This window comes from Nematostella vectensis, chromosome 10 (genome assembly GCF_932526225.1).
Source record: "Nematostella vectensis chromosome 10, jaNemVect1.1, whole genome shotgun sequence".
NCBI lineage: Eukaryota > Metazoa > Cnidaria > Anthozoa > Actiniaria > Edwardsiidae > Nematostella > Nematostella vectensis.
Genome location: NC_064043.1, coordinates 12,327,581 through 12,346,437, shown reverse-complemented (window position 1 = coordinate 12,346,437; position 18,857 = coordinate 12,327,581). Strand labels below are relative to the sequence as shown.

The following is an 18,857-nucleotide window of genomic DNA, read 5'->3' as shown; positions in this document are numbered from 1 at the left end:
ACCAATTGAGAGATGTAGAAATGTGGACTCCAAGGTATTTTTGAACGCTAACCCCCTCCAGTGTGGTTCCACACAAATGGTATGGGAACTGGGACTTGTCGCGTTTTAAAGTGATGGTCATGACGTAACATTTTTTGGGCGCAAACTTCATCTGCCACTGTTCTGCCCATCGTTCAAGGTGGTGAAGATCTTGCTGTAGGGCGTGGTGGTCATCAAGGCTCTTAATTGGGCGGTATAGGACGCTGTCGTCGGCAAACAGTTTCACGTGTGATTTGATGCCAGATGGCAGGTCGTTTATGAAGAGCAGGAATAATATCGGTCCTAAGACCGTGCCCTGAGGCACGCCTGATAGCACGGGGGACCAGGTAGAAGAGGCCCCGTTCACGACCACTCGCTGTCTTCTGTTGGTAAGAAAGTGCCTTAACCACAGTAAGAGTCTTCCTCTGATTCCATAGAACTCGGCCTTGATCAGTAGGCGTTCGTGAGGGACTGAATCGAACGCCTTGGCGAAATCAAGAAATACCACGTCAACTTGCCCATGGTTGTTCAGGACCGACGACCAATCATGAATAACAGATATTAGTTGGGTGGAGCAAGAGAGGCCTTTCAGGAAACCATGCTGTAGCTGAGTAATGATGTTGTTTGCGGACAGGTGACACATTATGTGTTTTGAGACAATGTGTTCCATCAGTTTGGAGACCAAGGATGTTAAAGATACTGGGCGATAGTTCTGTGGGTCAGATCTTAGACCCTTCTTATAAATGGCTGATATGTTCGCGTCCTTCCACACAGTAGGGAGTACGCCATCCTTCATCGACTGCTCGAACAGTAATGTAAGGATAGGTGCGAGTTCTGTTGCAGCCTCCTTCAGGACTCTGGCTGGGACGGCATCTGGGCCACACGCCTTGTCTACACGGATGTTATCGAGTTGTACTCTAACGCCGTTAACAGAGAAGGAGATGTCTTTGATGTCTTGGTGAGGGGACGCGCCGAGAGTGGGAACATTAAGATTATCTTCCTGCGTGAATACACTGTCATACTGTGCCCTTAGCGCCTCAGCTTTACATTTGTCATTCGCGCAAACCCGTCCCTCCCAGAATAGAGTGGGTATCCCTAGTGACTCTGAGCGTAAGAGTTTCAGATATGACCACGCCCTCTTCACTCCGTTCGGCCTAGGTTCATCAGATTCAAGGTCAATCCCCTTCATAATCTCGCTCACGTAGTTATTGTGTGATTCCTTGATGCTGTTGCTTACAATGTTCCTTAGGCGTTTGTAGTTCACATGGTCTTTTTCCTTCCCAGTCCGTTTGGACTTTTTGAAGGCGCGGTCGCGTTTGCGCATCAATTTTTTGATGGGCGCGCCTATCCAGGGGAGGTGTCGCTTTGTTTTCGAAGTCTTGGATGGAATAAACCTCTCCATAGCATCACTAATGCAAGTTGAGATAGCATTCCAATTTTCCTCCACGGATCTTTCCATGTGCGATGCAGCATAGTCCCTATGGAAGGATGCGATGTGTTCTTTTAACGCAGCCATGTCCGCTTTATGGTAAAGATAAATCTTACGTGGGGGCTTGGGGATGTATTTTGGAGCAAGGTCAACTTCAAATAAAACCGCGCTGTGATCACTTAGACCCGACGTAACATGACATGCATTAACAAGGCCAGGTTTAGACGAGAATGCAAGGTCCAAGAAGCTATCATATCGAGTTGGAGACTTAACATGCTGTGATAATCCATATTTTTCCGCCAACGCAATAAGGGCGAGGTCCCAGCTGTGAACAGGTGGAGTGAGTACAGCCTCGCCGCTTGACCATTCAATACCCGAGCAGTTAAAGTCACCCCCTATGATTGCATTAGGGCACTGCTGGTATTTGGTGAACAGTTTGCATAAGTAGTCGTCTAACAGACCGAGTCCCTCCTGGTCGGTTGGGGGGTGATAGAAACTAGTTAGAAAAAGTTTCTTCCGCTTTGCGAGATGGATAGATGCTGTTATCATTTCGGCCCCATCGACGTCGAGACCCCGTTCTTCCACTGCAGTCAGATCGTTGCGAACAGCTATAAAAACACCTCCACCGGAAGCCGTCCTATCTCTCCGATATACTTCATAATTTTCAGGAAAGATTGAATAAGTGGGAATAATAGCGTTTATCTTTGATTCGCAGCCGAGAATAACGTCCGGGTCATGCAGTGCGACAAGAGATTGAAACTGCGACTTTTTGGCCGGGCTTTTTAGCCCGTTACAGTTAAGAGAGAGGATCTTTAACTTTCTCCGTGTTATCTTAACTCGGTTCCCTTGGGGATCATGGAATCTTGAAGGGCTAGACGTAAACAAAGGTGATCCCGGGTCGCTGCTTATTGTTGAATCAGATGAGAGACTTTCAAAGCGGTTTTCGTGACAAAGATCCATTTCGTTTAACAGGAACGTCGTCGAGAAGTTTGGGAAAAGGCATTTATTGCACAGCCACGCAAGCTGGGAGTCACTACCCAATCTGTCATAAGATTGAGCCGTCATGGCAATACACTTCGTATGATACCACATGTCGCACTCGTCACACTGAATCGCTCTTTGGTTCGATCTAGTTGGCTTTTGACAGATGCCACAAGGATCTTTAACGGGGCCCGGGTTCATCGTTGAACAGTCATTTGCCATAATTATAAGGATCAATGAAATGCGAGGCGACGTAGAATCGTTCAAAACAGGGCCAAGCATTCGGCCGCGACGCTGCCTTGACAGTGAATTAATGAATGCAAATGCAGAGCTTCTTGGCTGATTGACTTTGAATGAACTGGCTTTAAATTCCAAATTGTATAAGCTTCTAAAGAAATGCACACAAAACTCTCCAATCCGTCCAATCTCCACATTTAGTATCTATTATTCCAACTTAATATCTATTATTCCAACTTAACCCTATCTACCCATAGAAATATGCTTGACTTGCGTGATAATGTAGTGTCGCCTCCCCTGGACCCGGGTTCGGTTTATTACGTCATCTCTGACGTCATATGGCCCTTTTGGGCATCACGCTAAACACCTTTCACCAAAGAAAATATCGAATTTGTTTTTTTCTTCCTAGTACCTTCTTTGCCCGAAATTCAATAGCATTTTATATAAAAAAATCAGTTGAAAGAGAAATAATTCGGTATTTCATGTCGACGGGACTGTTTACCAAAGGCTCCGTTGCCACGGCTCAGCGGTCTCCCGTCGAGGATTGAATTGAAGAAAAGATAGAGAAGCTTGCAAGACTTAAAGGTAAGAGAGGAATAATCGCTTTGATGTTTAATCAACAGTTGTAAAAACGCAGTTGAAGGATAGTCCCTATTTAAAAGTACTCTTGCTAATGTGAGCTTCTTTATTCCTCTGTCCGGTGCGTAGAGACGTGGGAGTTTGTTGATATTCTGTACGCACGTCTCGTTATGATATGCCGTTCTTTCATTTTAATTTGTGCTCGTAAAAAACGATCACAAACTCCAAATGCATCAATAAGATCAATCTACACGAATTTCATAATTATTTAAGATCAATGCTCGAAAATTCTATTTTTCTCTGTATGTTCAGTCATTATTAGCTCTAGAGTTGATCTTTCGCCTCCCCTTATCTAACGTCCCGTTTTGGCTTTCTTGCTATCAAATGTCTACCGTGGGTTCCCTGATCTCCTTCCGTCATTAATTCAGGGAGGATTACGAATACAGGAGGGTTTCTTATCAGGTATTTCCGTATCTAGGTGTGATTTCCCTTATGATGCCATTTTAGGCGTCTTATCAGTTGATTACATCGAATAATTGAATAATTCTTAGGAATGTTGTATGCAGGCTAAGTCCATGTCTCTGGCAAAACGTCCATAAACATACTGAAAGACCTTTAATGGAGTGCTCCAAAACGTGATTTATTCAATAAGTGATTGCAGTGGTAAACTTAACTTTTATTTCTATGGCGGTAAGATTATATTTTTATTAATTCAGAGAAATGTTTTAAGTTATTTGAATGTTTGCAGCAATTACATATTTTTCTCTACCTATGTTTTAAAATTACTACATAGTGATGTTCAATAATGCTATCCTCCATTGTAGTCCCTTGTTTATAAGAGTTGTTTCTTCCCAGTTTTGCATGTTATGTCCTTTGTGTAACTATTGATTTGTTTTCACACAGGACTCACTAGATCAGCTAATAATGGTGGAAATCTGGACCTATCTTTCTTTCTTCTTCTGGTATCGCAGAGTAGTGAAATGGTTGCTTCATTTTGGGACAGGCTCATGTGAATTACAAAGGATTTGTTACAAAGCCCAATATGGTGCACCTAGGACCTCACAAGTTGGTAAGTCACAATAGGAAAAAATCAGAATACCACCCCATGTGTTTGTATTTCTATAGTCTCTTTTTGAATACAAGAAGGTTCTAAATAAAAATTCTAAATAAACGAATAAACTTTGTTGGAAGAATGGTCAGCAATATGGGATTGTACAGTATTGCTTAATGTCATTCCTGAGACTTGGCATCTGTTACTTAGTGAAGAAAGCGACACATTGCAAATTTTTGTCCTGAAATCACCTATAGTAAATTCAGGCTATTTATTGCCCCATAAAGCTTTTGTATACCTAGATTATTTTTTTCTTTTTTAATTTCTGTTCATTAATTTCTTATTCTCTAGAATATTCTTTGAGGAATTCAAAAATACAGGTAAAGTAATGGTTTTCTATTATTTCCATAACTAATTGTTTCTAAGACTAAGCCTAAACATCTTATTATCAATGAGCTGTATTCAATGCAAATACATGCAAATGAAAATGAAACAATCAACTTGATTCATTTTTGCATGTATTTGCATTGAATACTGTGATGTGGAGAGGGCACAGGCACCAAATCCTGTGTCCTCCAGACTTCGAGCCGGGGGGGCAAAGGATGAGGGGCAGACCCAGAAAGACTTGGGCAGATGCCACGCTTAGTGATCTAAAAACGGCTGGCCTGAAGGCAAGCGTGGCATCGAACCGTAAAGCATGGAGAGATGCTGTAAAGAACCTGCGCGACCCCGATGTGAACCTCCATGCGGCGTCACACCTGCCAATAGGTGGACACTGACGTAAATGGATAGTGAGTGAGTGAGTGAGTGAGTAAATACAGACCATGGATAATATTTGAATATTTTAACTTAGTATAAGACTGTTTAGGGTCTTCTTCGTCTAATCAGGCTATAAATATTTATAGCATGTCTGATATAGTGTTTCTGCATTTATGTTATCAGGCATTAAATGAGCTGCCAGATAAACAAAATGCTGATATAAGCCAAGCAGTACAGATGATTATGTCAACAAAAAAGATTGATATTGGCAAAGAGAAAGTGTAAGTAGCTTCACTTCAGTTCTGCCTAGATGTAGAAAATTATGTGCTATGTGTTGACTTTGTTTTAATCTCACTTTTTATTTTATTCACAGATTTTATGACAATATGTTAGTATGTCTCAAGCAGATCTGTGGTTATACTGATTTGATTAAAACCATCAATGAGTATCGAAAAGAACGGTACAATTCAGACAACAAGGATCATGAAAAAAAGTTACTTAAGGTATGTGTACACATGCTAAGATTTCCTGAGGATTAAACATATCAGTTTGCAATATTGTATAGATCATCATAGCCTGCAAAGCAAGCGTTTCTTTTGTTTTCTTTTGTTTATGGAGTTTCAGCAGAGAAAAAGAGAAGATTTTTACTGTTTCAGCAGCACGGAAAAGAAGGGCTGAAAACTCATAGCTGTCAACTTACCTGCATTAAGGGGGTGTCACAAGATTTTGGACCTCAGCCTTATTTTTGTGAGAATGTTTATACATTCTCTGTATTCACCTGCATTAGCCCTCTTGTTTGTTTTTTTCACATATTTACTGTATTTCACCCAATGTCACAAGATTTCTGTCCAAGTTAGGTTGACGGCTATGGAAACTCCACAAAAATGCTTGCTCTGCACTTGTGTATAACACAAGTGATATGAAGGATAAGTTTATTCTTTCATATGCACTTAATTCTCAATAACTAGAACTATTCTATATTTTCCTCAAGTTCAATATTTGAGGGAGTCAACTGTTATCAATTAAGGGTGTGGTGTGGGGGAGCTAATAAGATTTGCTTGTCTATCATTGTTGCTCAAATAACACTGCGTCTACTAAATGTCCCAAATTCTCCAACTTCATATGTATAGCTTTCACCGTTTTATTTGCAGCTTTGGGAGCTTATGATGCCAGGAACAAAGCTAGAAAACAGAATTACCTCCCAGTGGGGAGACATTGGCTTCCAGGGAAAAGACCCCATGACAGACTTTCGGGGGATGGGTAAGACATGGTTAACTTAACATGTGTATTTTTGGGGGGTTAAGAACTGTGCCTGGTATTTTTTTTTTGGCTTCAGGGTTTGGTTAAGTGTGTCTTTGTTTTAATTAATGATTATTTTTATTCATGTTTTTCTTCAGGTATGCTTGGAATGGATAATCTGCTGTAAGTATGGCATTTTTTCTGAATTTCTCATTACTTCACATTCAATCCCCAAACATATAATTTGATGTTCATCTATATTTTTATAGTTATTTTGCATCAAACCACTCTTCCGCAGCTAGAAAAGTGTTGTCAAATTCTCACCACCCAAGCTATGGGTAAGTGGGGCTTGTATATGCATCACAGTTATCAGCATCACGTAGAATAGCAAGATTTATATCTCTTTGAATGACTGGTTACGAAATTATTTAAACCTTTAAATGACAGTTTAGCTAATTTGTACCTAAGAAATTGTTTATTATTTACTTACAGTTACAATAGGGCAAACAAAGATCTGTCCAAATTATTTATCACTTTATTGTGGTGATTCTACCTAAACTGGCTCTTTGCATTTAGAAATAATCTTCAGTATAAAGTTCTAGATACAAAATTGTTTTTTGCAGTCTTTACACTTATTATTCTTGACACTGTATTTTTATTTACTGCACTTTTAATGAAAATTATCATACTGATTAAGCTCATTTTTTATTAGGTACTCCTATGCCATTGTTGGTATAAACATCACGGGCATGGCTTTCAGGCTTCTAGAAGATGGCTCCTTGAGAAATCATTTCTATAACTGCAAACATGACAAACCATCTCCTACTGACTTCCATGAAGTCTACTGTAAGTATTAAAAATCTTGTTCCAACCCTGAAAGCTAGATCACTAGGGTTACCCTATAATTGTAGGAAGATGAAGGAGTAAGAGAAAGACACTAAGGTTTGGGGAAATGGTAGGGAAATGTGGGGAAATGGTACATCATTAAAAAAAATTTTTATAGTGTACTTGATAGTCCCAATGGATTTTAAAATATCTCTATATTTTTAATGCTGTTACAAATTTGTTCGATTTTTATACTTTAAACTTAAAATGAAAGCTTCACAAATGAATTATTCTTGAACATCGATTCCACTTCTTTTGCACCTGTAGTTAAAACTGCTGTTTGATCAATAAATTGAAAATACTTAATTTATTATCCCTTTTCAGGTTATCTGTTGTATGAGTTCAATTCCTTTTGGATGATTGAGAAGCCAGCAAGTGTCATGGAATTCAACAAGTACAAGGACTTATTTGAGGAGAAAATTGGTAGAATGTTAAAAGATACGAATGTGCGCCTTATACTTAAACACTCGACAATAGACCAGATGGGGTCTCTGACATCACTCAATTCCTTGGATACACATTTCTAGGTAGGCAGTGCAGGCTTCCACAGGGGGGGAGGGGAGGTGAGCGTTAATCATGGGCATAACTAGAAAAAAAAAGGTTTGGGAGGGAGCTCGCATATCTTGGGGGAAGGGATAATTCTATGATATGATTGTATAGGGATTACAGTAAAAAAAAATTCTTGAAAAATACAGTACATTATGAAGGTGTGTCATATTTGTTATACTGTCAAAGAATGAAAATATTCTTCATTAATTGCTTACACATTTAGAAAATTTGACCAAAAAGATAGCAAATGCTGTTCTTATCCTCAAAATTACCAAATACTGTACAGCGATAATGGTAAAACAATGATGATAAGGGAACATAAAGTTGAATTATAGTTTATATTCGATTCATACACGGGGGTGTGCCGGGTGCACACCAAAAAGGGTGGGCACCGAAAAGTGGGTCATTTCTTATTAAAGGATCCTATTTCCAAATGGTACCCTACCTTATGAATGTGCCCCCCCCTAAGGCAATCCTGGATATATGCCTGTATATATTGCTTTTCTAATTTAGAAAAACAGCCTGCTAGCATGCTTTCATTTTGGTTAATCTTGGGCTAATCGTGGCACTTTAATGAACCGCAGTGCAAGCTGTCTAGTAGGTTTAAGGATGTCACCATATTTTTCCCAAAATATTTATTTAAAAAACATTACACTTTGAATACATATATATACACACACAAGATTGTAAATAATCAATATCCCATTATTTATGAATTCCACCAGACTAGTCAATTTTAATGGTAAATCATTTTGTAAATATTTTAAAAGCAATTAAATGTAATTATAAAATATTGTTGATTCATAGGATTCATAAGTTATCATATTAGTTCTGTAAGTTGCTGAATGTCTACTGCACTTGAAAAAAATGTAAAAACATTCAAAGAAAATAAAGAATCTACTCTCTATACATAAACTTAGGTTATACCCATCTAAAAAAAAGGGAAAACCGTAATCACTCGTGTGCCTCCCTCAAATAAGTGGCTCCCCCAAATAAGCACCCCTCCGGAATAAACGCCTCCTTTGAACCAAAACTATTAATAAGGGCCATGTCTCCTCCCCATGTTTGAAACTGAGTTAAATAACTTAGAACCAAAACTACCAATAAGCGCCTCCCCCGAATAAGCACCCCCTTTGAAACAAAATTATTAATAAACGACCCCCCTGAATAAGCGCCCCCTATGAACCAAAATTATTAATAAGTGCCTCCCCCAAATAAGCGCACCCTTTGAACCAAAATTATTAATAACCGTCCCACTTTGAACCAAAACTATTAATAAGGGCCCCCCTGAATAAGCCCCCTTTGAACCCAAACTATTAAAAGCGCCTCCCCCGAATAAGCACCCCCTTTAAACCAAAATTATTAATAAGGGACCCCCCAAATAAGTGCCCCCTTTGAACCAAAATTATTAATAAACGACCCCCCCAAATAAGCGCCCCCTTTGAACCAAAATTATTAATAAGCGCCACCCCCGAATAAGCGCCCCACTTTGAACCAAAACTATTAATAAGCGACCCCCCAAATAAGCGCCCCCTTTGAACCAAAATTATTAATAAGCGCCACCCCCGAATAAGCGCCCCACTTTGAACCAAAACTATTAATAAGCGACCCCCCAAATAAGCGCCCCCTTTGAACCAAAATTATTAATAAGCGCCACCCCCGAATAAGCGCCCCACTTTGAACCAAAACTATTAATAAGCGACCCCCCAAATAAGCACCCCCTTTGAACAAAAATTATTAATAAGCGCCTTCCCCGAATAAGCGCCCCACTCTGAACCAAAACTATTATAAGGGAACCCCGAATAAGCGCCCCCTTTGAACCAAAATTATTAATAAGCGCCCCCCACTCTCCTCCCCATGTTTGAAACTGAGTAAAATAACTATGATGCATGTAGTTCTTAAAAAAGCACTGTAGACTTTGAACAAGAAAAAGACAAATATTTAATGGATGAACGTTTATTGAAAAAAGCAAATAAAGTAAAGACGGTGGTCATCCAGGGTTAGGGCGCCCCCCTCCCCCCTCTTTCAAATATTTGGATTAAAAATAACAGGAAATAATATATGAAAATACACAGAGGAACAATGAATTCGCCCCTTATTTCTTTAAACCCCTTAGATTTGTTTGTATACTTAAATTTTACCCTGATATCCCGAACTTTTTTTAGAAAGCGCGCCACAGATTGTAATAGACAACACTTTTGTGAAGTCTTTTTGCTTGCCTTTTTTTTGTAATTGTATTTGAAAATTGATTCCTACAAATTCGTGTAGTTTCTTAGCTTGTGATTTAAACACAGTTAAACATTTTTCCTCATTTCCCTCTCCTACCCCTCCCCCTTAATTTTTTTTGTAAGGCTTCTATGTGACACGACACCGAGGCAAAACGTGACGTCAGAGCATGCGCGGTAGCAAGCGAAGTCCTTTTCGTTTTGTGGCCATTGTCCGTCCACAGAACCAGCTCCGGTTTTCCCCAGAAATCTTCCTCTAGCCAGAGTCCTCTGGCCACAAACAGCTTAAAAATGGGCAGTAAGTATCCTTGAGTAGGCAATCTACCGTTTTGCCGTCTTTATAATAGTCATTTGCTTATGATATTTAAAGAATCACCGTCTAACTTTTGTTCTTCTTACCTTTGCGCGCGCAGTAAAATTTCTTGAAGTCCTACGTCCATTCATTTCCGTTTTGCCCGAAGTAGCAAAACCCGAAAGAAAGGTAAGGAAACAAATCTTACACTCTAAAACTTACTTTAGACCTTTTTCTTTGATTCTATGTAGATGATATTAAGGTTTCTGCTTTATTTACGTTTGAATTTGCTATGAGTGTAGTGTGATCTACGCTTCGCTAGGGGTTACGTGTCCGTTTTTGTGTGGCCCCAGACAAAAGTAGACGCTTTAGAAAACCCGGCTTCTTTATAAACACTTACATGATTTCTTACTATTTCTTAACAGATTCAATTCAGAGAAAAAGTACTATGGACGGCAATTACTCTTTTTATTTTCCTGGTTTGTTGTCAGGTGAGAAATTAGTGATTTAGTTAAAAGGGTCTGAGATATTTGAATGTGTAGTAAAAGTCGAGTCATGGGAAGACTTTCACAAGAATTTATAGTACGCTATTATAAACAAATTTATTTTGTCGTCTACCTAAAGAATATAGTCTCCTCTCTTGCTTGGTTTTATTGATTAATTCTCTAAGTTTTCCTCTAACGCTATTTTGTTTTCTGTTTCAGATTCCTCTGTTTGGAATCATGTCTTCAGATTCTGCCGATCCATTCTATTGGATGAGAGTAATTTTAGCTTCAAACAGAGGTAAATAACGTAGGAAATCACTTCTATTTACTCCTACATACTTTGTTCTAACACTTCCCGCAACATCTAACTTATAATAATTACAGTGTTTGTTAAAATGAGCAACAAAGGACCGAAATTTCTTTTAGTTAAATCAATTCAAATCCTTACTACAAAACATTCTACGATTATTGGCTAAAATGTTTAACTACGTCCTCTCTAATATTAATTATGATGATATGATGATGGGATATTTCAACATATCCGGATCTTATAAGATTGAAAATAGGAGTTTAAACTTTAAAGTTGCAAAGTCACTTTAAAGCTTTTGAATAAGCAGGTAATTTTTAAATGCTAGTTGTTGAAACTTTTGTCTTATTTTTCCAGGTACATTGATGGAGCTTGGTATCTCTCCTATTGTCACTTCTGGTCTTATTATGCAGGTTGGTATGTCACAAAACATGTTACCAGTCAATCTGCACTTGACATTGTTTAAAAATATTACAACAAGATAATTTACATCAATGTTCACTTCTACTACCTGTGTTTTTTTATTTTTCTCTTACTTAAAGTGTGCAAATCTTATAAAAAAAATATTACTGTAGCATTATTGTATAAGTCTTTATTAGGACACAGATTTGAATGCTCAGGTTTCTTACTCAATATGTTTTGTCTTTAGCTTTTGGCTGGTTCAAAGATCATTGAAGTAGGAGACACACCAAAGGATCGAGCCCTGTTCAATGGAGCTCAAAAGTGTAAGTACAGTTTCACATAGAGATACACTTTGACATAGGGTAGACTTTATGTTAGGGTCTAACCTTATATGGAAAGTTCTTTAACAATCACAGATTTTTCCATATGATGATTTTATTAAAGAAGTTATTAAATACTGTAGAACCCTATGTTCTTTCTATTTAGATAGGATCTAATTTCTCTTTCTCTCCAAAAAATATTTGTAATGTTGCTCCATTCACACTCATAATACCACTTGAATTATTCTTGTATATCTCCCTATACTGTACATCTGAATGACCAAAGTCGTTTTGCGATTTCAGTGTTTGGTATCATCATCACCATTGGTCAGGCAGTAGTGTACGTCATGACTGGCATGTATGGTGATCCGTCTGACTTGGGACCTGGTATCTGCCTGCTGATCATCATTCAGCTCTTCTGTGCTGGTCTGATTGTCCTCCTCCTTGACGAGCTGCTGCAAAAGGGTTATGGCCTGGGATCTGGGTAAGTTATGTATCATTGCTTGGTCCCTTTTAACTAACTCTGTATTCAGTGGGGATTCCACTAGCACACTCTTTTGTGGTTATAAGTAAATAACTTCTTAATCTGTGTCTTTCCATAGAATCTCCCTATTTATTGCCACCAATATCTGTGAAACCATTGTCTGGAAAGCGTTCAGTCCTGCTACCATCAACACTGGAAGAGGTGAGTTTGACTTTTGTTAGTAGTGATCATATTGTAGTGAGTAGTTTTACTATATATTCAACTCTCCCCAAAGAAGAGAACTGTACTTTCACACACACTTTTAAATACCCAAATGCCAACATGGTCAAATAATACAATAATAAGTCAATAAGACAAAAAACGTTTTTGTCAGTTTTTCCTACCTTGTAAAATGGCAACTTTTTATTCTCTTCTGCTATATTTTTTTTACGCAAAGCTAACATTTGCTACATGTATTTACCAAACACCTTTCCCATAAGCACCCAATTGTCCACTGTAGGTATTCCTTTGTGTGAATTGTACAAAAAGATTCCCTAAGCAGACTTTTTACTAGATATATTTAGTCTTTTTTACAGCAACCAACTTCAACCTCTGTTTCTTGTTTTGTTAGGTACCGAGTTTGAGGGTGCAGTAATTGCTCTCTTTCATCTGCTGGCCACAAGAACAGATAAAGTGCGTGGTCTTAGGGAAGCATTCTACAGGCAGAACCTCCCTAATCTCACAAACTTGATTGCTACCATCTTTGTGTTTGGCATAGTAATCTACTTCCAGGTAAATCAATTAACATGTTTTTGGTGTTTACTCATTTTCTAAGATCGTTGAGAGAGAAACTATTTGGGAGGGAACTATTTTGTACAAATCAAAAGGCCATAAAAATATTTATCTTGATTGCGGATACTTAGAAAACACATAGCTATGTGCCCAATAAAGCTCTGCTTTACATGAAAGTTACCATAAATGTTCTTTGATATTAATTTGTATTTTTTTCTTTATTATAAACTAACATGTAAACTATTGTTTGTGCTTAGGGATTCCGTGTAGACCTGCCAATCAAGTCTGCTCGCTACAGAGGCCAGTACAGCTCTTACCCAATCAAGCTATTCTACACTTCCAACATTCCTATCATTCTGCAGGTCAGTCTTCTAAAGCTTTTGTTGTGGTCTGATCTATTTTAGGAACAATGGCTCATCTTCAGGGGGTCTAAATGCCAAAAGTATTAGTTGCTAATATGCACTTCCAACCTCCAGTTATTTAGCAGAAGTAAAATAATATAGGTTTAAATATTGGTCAACCACAATCACTGCAATGATACTGTACAAGCTAGTTATGAATGCTCGGTATTCACTCTTTGCGTTTGATTTTTTCATTTCAGAGTGCTCTGGTATCAAACATCTATGTTATTTCTCAAATGATGTCTGCTAAGTTTGCCGGTAACTTCTTTGTTAATCTGCTCGGCACATGGGAGGAGGCTGGAGGTGGCCCCGCCAGGTCCTACCCCGTTGGTGGCTTGTGCTATTACATGTCGCCGCCAGAGACGGTCTCCCATATTATAGAAGACCCAGTGCATGCTTGCATCTATATCTTTTTCATGCTGGGATCATGTGCCTTCTTCTCCAAGACATGGATAGATGTCTCTGGCTCATCTGCTAAAGATGTGAGTGCTTTCATGTACAATGTACTATCTATAGTATTTTTGACAACTGTTTGTACAAGGAATTGTAGTAACATGTTGATATTAGCTTTTTTTAACAATTTTGTTATCTGTTACATTTATTTTTTTAAAATTTTATCTTATCTTGTATTTTTTGATACTGAATGAAATTTTGGTTATATCGTATTTGGTCTGAATGTTGATTGTACATTTATTCTTGAACAGCAAGTTTTTCAAATAGTGTGTATATGTCCAAGAGCAGTATTTAGAATAATTCATCAAATAAAACTTTAAAAACTCATCAAACTCTTTCCAGTATCGTTTGAACACAATGCATAAGTCATTTTGAAATTGCTCCCTTTACTGAGTGCATTGCTTTTTGTGTTTTTGGTTTTCCGAGTGTGTTACCTGTTTTATTGTGTTGAAATACATAAGTGTTCTGTTTTCTCACTCCATTGCTTGTTGTGTTATCAGGTTGCCAAGCAACTGAAGGACCAGCAGATGGTAATGCGTGGCCACCGAGACAAGTCCATGGTGCATGAGTTGAACAGGTAATTAATAACCTTTTGTGTTACCTACAATAGGGCTATCAACTACTTTCCAATGCTATATTCACACCAAAACCATGTTAACCCTATTCAGACTGGGCTTTTTGAAGCTTCCTCTGAACGGGGGGGGGGGGGGGGGGGGCTCTTTCGGCCCCCCATCCGTAACTTTTGAACCATTGGAGCTATTATGACCAAATTTTCAAAGAATCATTATCTGACAAAGAGGAACAAAATGATATATTGTGTTGCACAATATAATGTCATTATGAAAAAAATTGTCTTTGTGACGTCACGATGATGTCACTTAAGTGAGCAGAAACGAGCAATATTTCTGTTTTTGTTAGATGTGTATTTCTGTATGTCTTTTTTCGATAATCTTGCAGTAGACATATATTTTGATATTTTGACACTGTTTCTATGACCACAATATATGACACCTGTGACATCATTGATTGGCATGGTACCTTTAATATAGCATAAGTTTGCAACTGGACTCGTAATTAAAATATAATAATTTAAATATATTTCCCAAAAATGTTTTTTTTTCTACTATTATTTAAAATAGAGAAATATAAAAAGGATTTTGCCAAATTTAGATGTTAGTTTTAAAAAAAACAGCGAATTCTAGCTAATTTATTTTAATCAATAAAAACTGGGTGGCAAAATGTGAAGCTTTTTGACAATATTTAATCTTCGTTTCAAGTTGTAATAATGATTTCAGGTGGATATGAATGTTTTTTGCTATTTCTACAAGCATTATTTCGAGAAGGTCAAAAATTGACATAAAAACACCACCCCTCCCCCTAAAATAGAGATGTGAATGTATATTGTTTTTTCAAAACTTGGTATAAAACGGGTTTATGTTGAGCACGTGTTATTTATAGTTGATTTTAACGACTTAAAGCGTTTTGCCTAATTTTCCTTAAACCTATGTCTCAAAACTTGGTTACCAGGGTACACATATCAAAATTTTGTTTACACCAAACTGATCCCAGATAAATGTTAGGGAAAGTCATTAAATTTCAATGCTCTAACCCTACTAGTTTAAAAATTATTACAGATCAAAGGTGCTGGGAGCCTCAAAAGCCCCCCCCCCCCCCCCCCCCCCCCCCCCCCGGTCTGAATAGGGTTAAGTTAAACAAGGTTTTTCTTTGCCTGATAACTTGCCAAAATTCTCATTGAGTTGAATTCTTACTAGCTAAGTGATCACTTAGTAACATGTACAGCACAGTCTATTCAGTTGTGTTCTTGGTTCTGTCCACTCTTGGGAGATTGACATTTAAAGTAGTTTAATTAAACCACCTTTGAACTGGTTTAAGTGTTGGTGTGAATGCGGTTGTAAGTTAAAGTGCAGTTAGTACTAGTCTGAAATTTTGAGGTAGCCCCTCGCTTCTAGTAAGCTGCTCTCTCACAACCCTGAAAATTAAACAAGCACCTAGGGTGTGAAACAAGCATTTATGATATTTGAAAAAGTAACCAAGAAAAATTAAAATAATTTTTTTTTGGTCCAAGTCTTAGAACCAAAACAGTTCAATTAGGTTTAGTTGCTTAAAAGAGCTGTGCTTACAGGACATGTGTTTAGGTATTATTGTGTCTCCTAATAATATTTTAAAGCTATATAATATTAATTTAAACAGTTTTTCAAACTAAAACGGGTAGGATTTTTTTAAGGTGATAGCTATTTGATTTCAATGCAATAAACACAAAAAAATGTTCACCATGTACTAGGTAAATACTAAAATGACCCACTAGATAAATACTGTATATTTATATTGAATGACCCATCGATTTCTCTCTTTCTATCTCAGGTACATCCCCACTGCTGCAGCATTTGGTGGTCTTTGTATTGGTGCTCTTTCTGTCCTGGCTGACTTCCTGGGTGCCATTGGCTCAGGAACGGGTATTCTCCTTGCTGTCACCATCATCTATCAGTACTTTGAGATCTTCGTTAAGGAGCAAAGTGAAATGGGAGGAATGGGAGCACTTCTCTTCTAACCTTATCAACATGAATCAAGTTCTATAGCTTTGTGGCATCTTAGAACAAATGAAGACTTGAATTACAGCCAAGATATGAACTCTAACATGCGTTCAACAGCAGAAGTAGTAATTTTAATCAATTTGTTTTCAGATTTTCGTAAGAATGTTTTCAAAAGAGCTTTCAGTTTATGAAAGTGTGTTGAATGCTGGCTCAATATTTTTGATGACAAAGACTGAATTTCTTTGAGAATGATATATGTACAATTACTGCATTGTTGGCCCAAAGTTCGCACCGAATGCATGTGTGTATACTTCATGTTGAATTCATACATATCCCATCCACCCTGCCTGGATAGCAACCCACACGGGGGTTACCCTTAAGCCACTATCATTGTTTTCTCCCATTTAGTATACTTGTAAAAGACACTGATATTACCAGATAATCGTGTATAATGGCAGTTATTTTGGTAGAGTTTTTTTGATATATGTAGATTCGATGGATATATGGTTGTTGCGATTGAATTTTACATTATTTTAAACCCATCCTCACTGTAACATGGCTTTGAATTAAGGAAATAAATCTATGAAACTCTTCATTGATTGAATTGTCCATAAGCTAGCTCCAATCCCCTTGGGCTTTTCAAGAAGTATTCAACCTGCTTTTCAATGCTGTATTGTGCCCGGTCCGTAAAACCCAAAAGGAGCGTTGAGATTTTGCGAAGGACGAAGGTTTGTTTTGTCCTTGATGCTGTTTGTTTTGGTGCCAGCTTCCACCCCTCACCCCTCCCCTAAGGCGCAAAATATTAATTAACTCCATCCTCCCCTAAAGAAGAAACGCCTGAATGCAAGGCTATTAGCACTAATAGTAGTTAATTTATAATAAAATTGAATTTAAATTTATTATTCGAAAAAAAATATCACTTGGATTTATTCATATACTCTGCTTCGTTTTGGAGACTCAAGGTAAAAATAATTTGTGCGGACGATAGTTTATTGATAGTTTTTTTTTATGTTTATCGTTATTGTGGCATTTTTCTGGACTTTAACAGCACACTAGCATACACACAAACCTTGGACAGCTGTATTGATAGTTTTTTTTTATGTTTATCGTTATTGTGGCATTTTTCTGGACTTTAACAGCACACTAGCATACACACAAACCTTGGACAGCTGTATTGATAGTTTTTTTTTATGTTTATCGTTATTGTGGCATTTTTCTGGACTTTAACAGCACACTAGCATACACACAAACCTTGGACAGCTGTTTCGTCCTTATTAGGACTCGATGATAGTGCGCTGTTAAAGTCCATTTATTTTTCTGGATCAAGCCACAATTAACAATACAGGTGTGGAGCCGGGATTTGATGAAGGAGGATGGGGGGGGGGGGGAGTGCAGTCAGATATCCTTGATGTGAATAGCCTGCAAAGGGGAGGTGGAATGGGTCCCTGGGTGAGAGACAAAAATCGGAGCGAGCTACGCAGGCTGGATGTGAAACGTTTGCACACTCCCTGCGTCCGTGCGCGCCCTTTGCGTTTGTGCGTGCCCCCTGAGTCCGTACGCGCCCTTTGCGTCTGTGCATGCCCCCTGCGTCCGTGCGTGCCCTTTGCGTCTGTACGCACCCCTGCGTCCGTGCGCGCCCTTTGCGTCTGTGCGTGCCCCCTGCGTCCTTGCGTGCCCCCTGCGTCCGTGCGCGCCCTTTGCGTCTGTGCGTGCCCCCTGCGTCCGTGCGTGCCTTTTGCGTCTATGCGCACCCCTGCGTCCGTGCGTGCCTTTTGCGTCTGTACGCACCCCTGCGTCCGTGCGTGCCTTTTGCGTCTGTACGCACCCCTGCGTCCGTGCGTGCCTTTTGCGTCTGTACGCACCCCTGCGTCCGTGCGTGCCTTTTGCGTCTGTACGCTCCCCTGCGTTCGTGCGTGCCTTTTGCGTCTATGCGCACCCCTGCGCCCGTGCGTGCCTTTTGCGTCTGTACGCACCCCTGCGTCCGTGCGTGCCTTTTGCGTCTATGCGCACCCCTGCGTCCGTGCGTGCCTTTTGCGTCTGTACGCACCCCTGCGTCCGTGCATGGCTTTTGCGTCTATGCGCACCCCTGCGTCCGTGCATGCCTTTTGCGTATATGCGCACCACTGCGTCCGTGCGCGCCCTTTGCGTTTGTGCGTGCCCCCTGCGTCCGTGCGTGCCCTTTGCGTTTGTGCGTGCCCCCTGCGTCCGTGCATGCCTTTTGCGTCTGTACGCACCCCTGCGTCCGTGCATGGCTTTTGCGTCTATGCGCATCACTGCGTCCGTGCGTGCCTTTTGCGTCTGTACGCACCCCTGCGTCCGTGCATGCCTTTTGCGTCTATGCGCACCACTGCGTCCGTGCGCGCCCTTTGCTTCCCTCCCTAGCTACGCACCTGTCATATGCACTCCTCAGAAAAAGACGATAAATGAGTCAAAACACA

General features: G+C 39.2%; 2 protein-coding genes across 5 annotated transcripts; both read left to right on the top strand.

Annotated features, from left to right (window-relative positions):
* The first annotated feature begins 3,045 nt into the window (after window positions 1–3,045).
* LOC5507444 (ELMO domain-containing protein 2) lies at window positions 3,046–8,616 on the top strand. Of its 4 annotated transcripts, none has more exons than XM_032376066.2 (10): window positions 3,046–3,250; window positions 4,148–4,313; window positions 4,647–4,675; window positions 5,238–5,335; window positions 5,428–5,557; window positions 6,206–6,314; window positions 6,452–6,476; window positions 6,563–6,631; window positions 7,006–7,139; window positions 7,503–8,616. In XM_032376066.2, exons 2-10 carry the CDS (start codon window positions 4,169–4,171, stop codon window positions 7,703–7,705), a joined length of 942 nt encoding a protein of 313 aa, XP_032231957.2. In that variant the 5' UTR covers window positions 3,046–3,250; window positions 4,148–4,168; the 3' UTR covers window positions 7,706–8,616. The 4 variants fall into 4 exon arrangements, with proteins under 4 accessions (XP_032231957.2, XP_048589756.1, XP_032231958.2 ...); XM_048733799.1 differs by lacking the exon at window positions 3,046–3,250 and adding an exon at window positions 3,280–3,365; XM_032376067.2 differs by lacking the exon at window positions 3,046–3,250 and adding an exon at window positions 3,430–3,706.
* Window positions 8,617–10,102: 1,486 nt separating this feature from the next.
* Window positions 10,103–17,014, top strand: LOC5507445 (protein transport protein Sec61 subunit alpha). The gene is made up of 13 exons (XM_001628023.3): window positions 10,103–10,250; window positions 10,366–10,433; window positions 10,670–10,735; window positions 10,949–11,027; window positions 11,394–11,449; window positions 11,686–11,761; window positions 12,062–12,242; window positions 12,361–12,443; window positions 12,853–13,013; window positions 13,271–13,375; window positions 13,615–13,896; window positions 14,368–14,444; window positions 16,250–17,014. Exons 1-13 carry the CDS (start codon window positions 10,244–10,246, stop codon window positions 16,434–16,436), a joined length of 1,428 nt encoding a protein of 475 aa, XP_001628073.1. The 5' UTR covers window positions 10,103–10,243; the 3' UTR covers window positions 16,437–17,014.
* The last annotated feature ends 1,843 nt before the right edge of the window (window positions 17,015–18,857 follow it).

What these genes read in the sequence shown, in the direction of transcription:
- LOC5507444 (XM_032376064.2), top strand. An exon ending in GATATTGGCAAAGAGAAAGT is followed by an intron (nt 5,336 to 5,427) that starts GTAAGTAGCTTC and finishes TTTTATTCACAG; the next exon opens with ATTTTATGACAATATGTTAG. An exon ending in GACAGACTTTCGGGGGATGG is followed by an intron (nt 6,315 to 6,451) that starts GTAAGACATGGT and finishes GTTTTTCTTCAG; the next exon opens with GTATGCTTGGAATGGATAAT.
- LOC5507445 (XM_001628023.3), top strand. An exon ending in GCATAGTAATCTACTTCCAG is followed by an intron (nt 13,014 to 13,270) that starts GTAAATCAATTA and finishes GTTTGTGCTTAG; the next exon opens with GGATTCCGTGTAGACCTGCC. An exon ending in ACATTCCTATCATTCTGCAG is followed by an intron (nt 13,376 to 13,614) that starts GTCAGTCTTCTA and finishes TTTTCATTTCAG; the next exon opens with AGTGCTCTGGTATCAAACAT.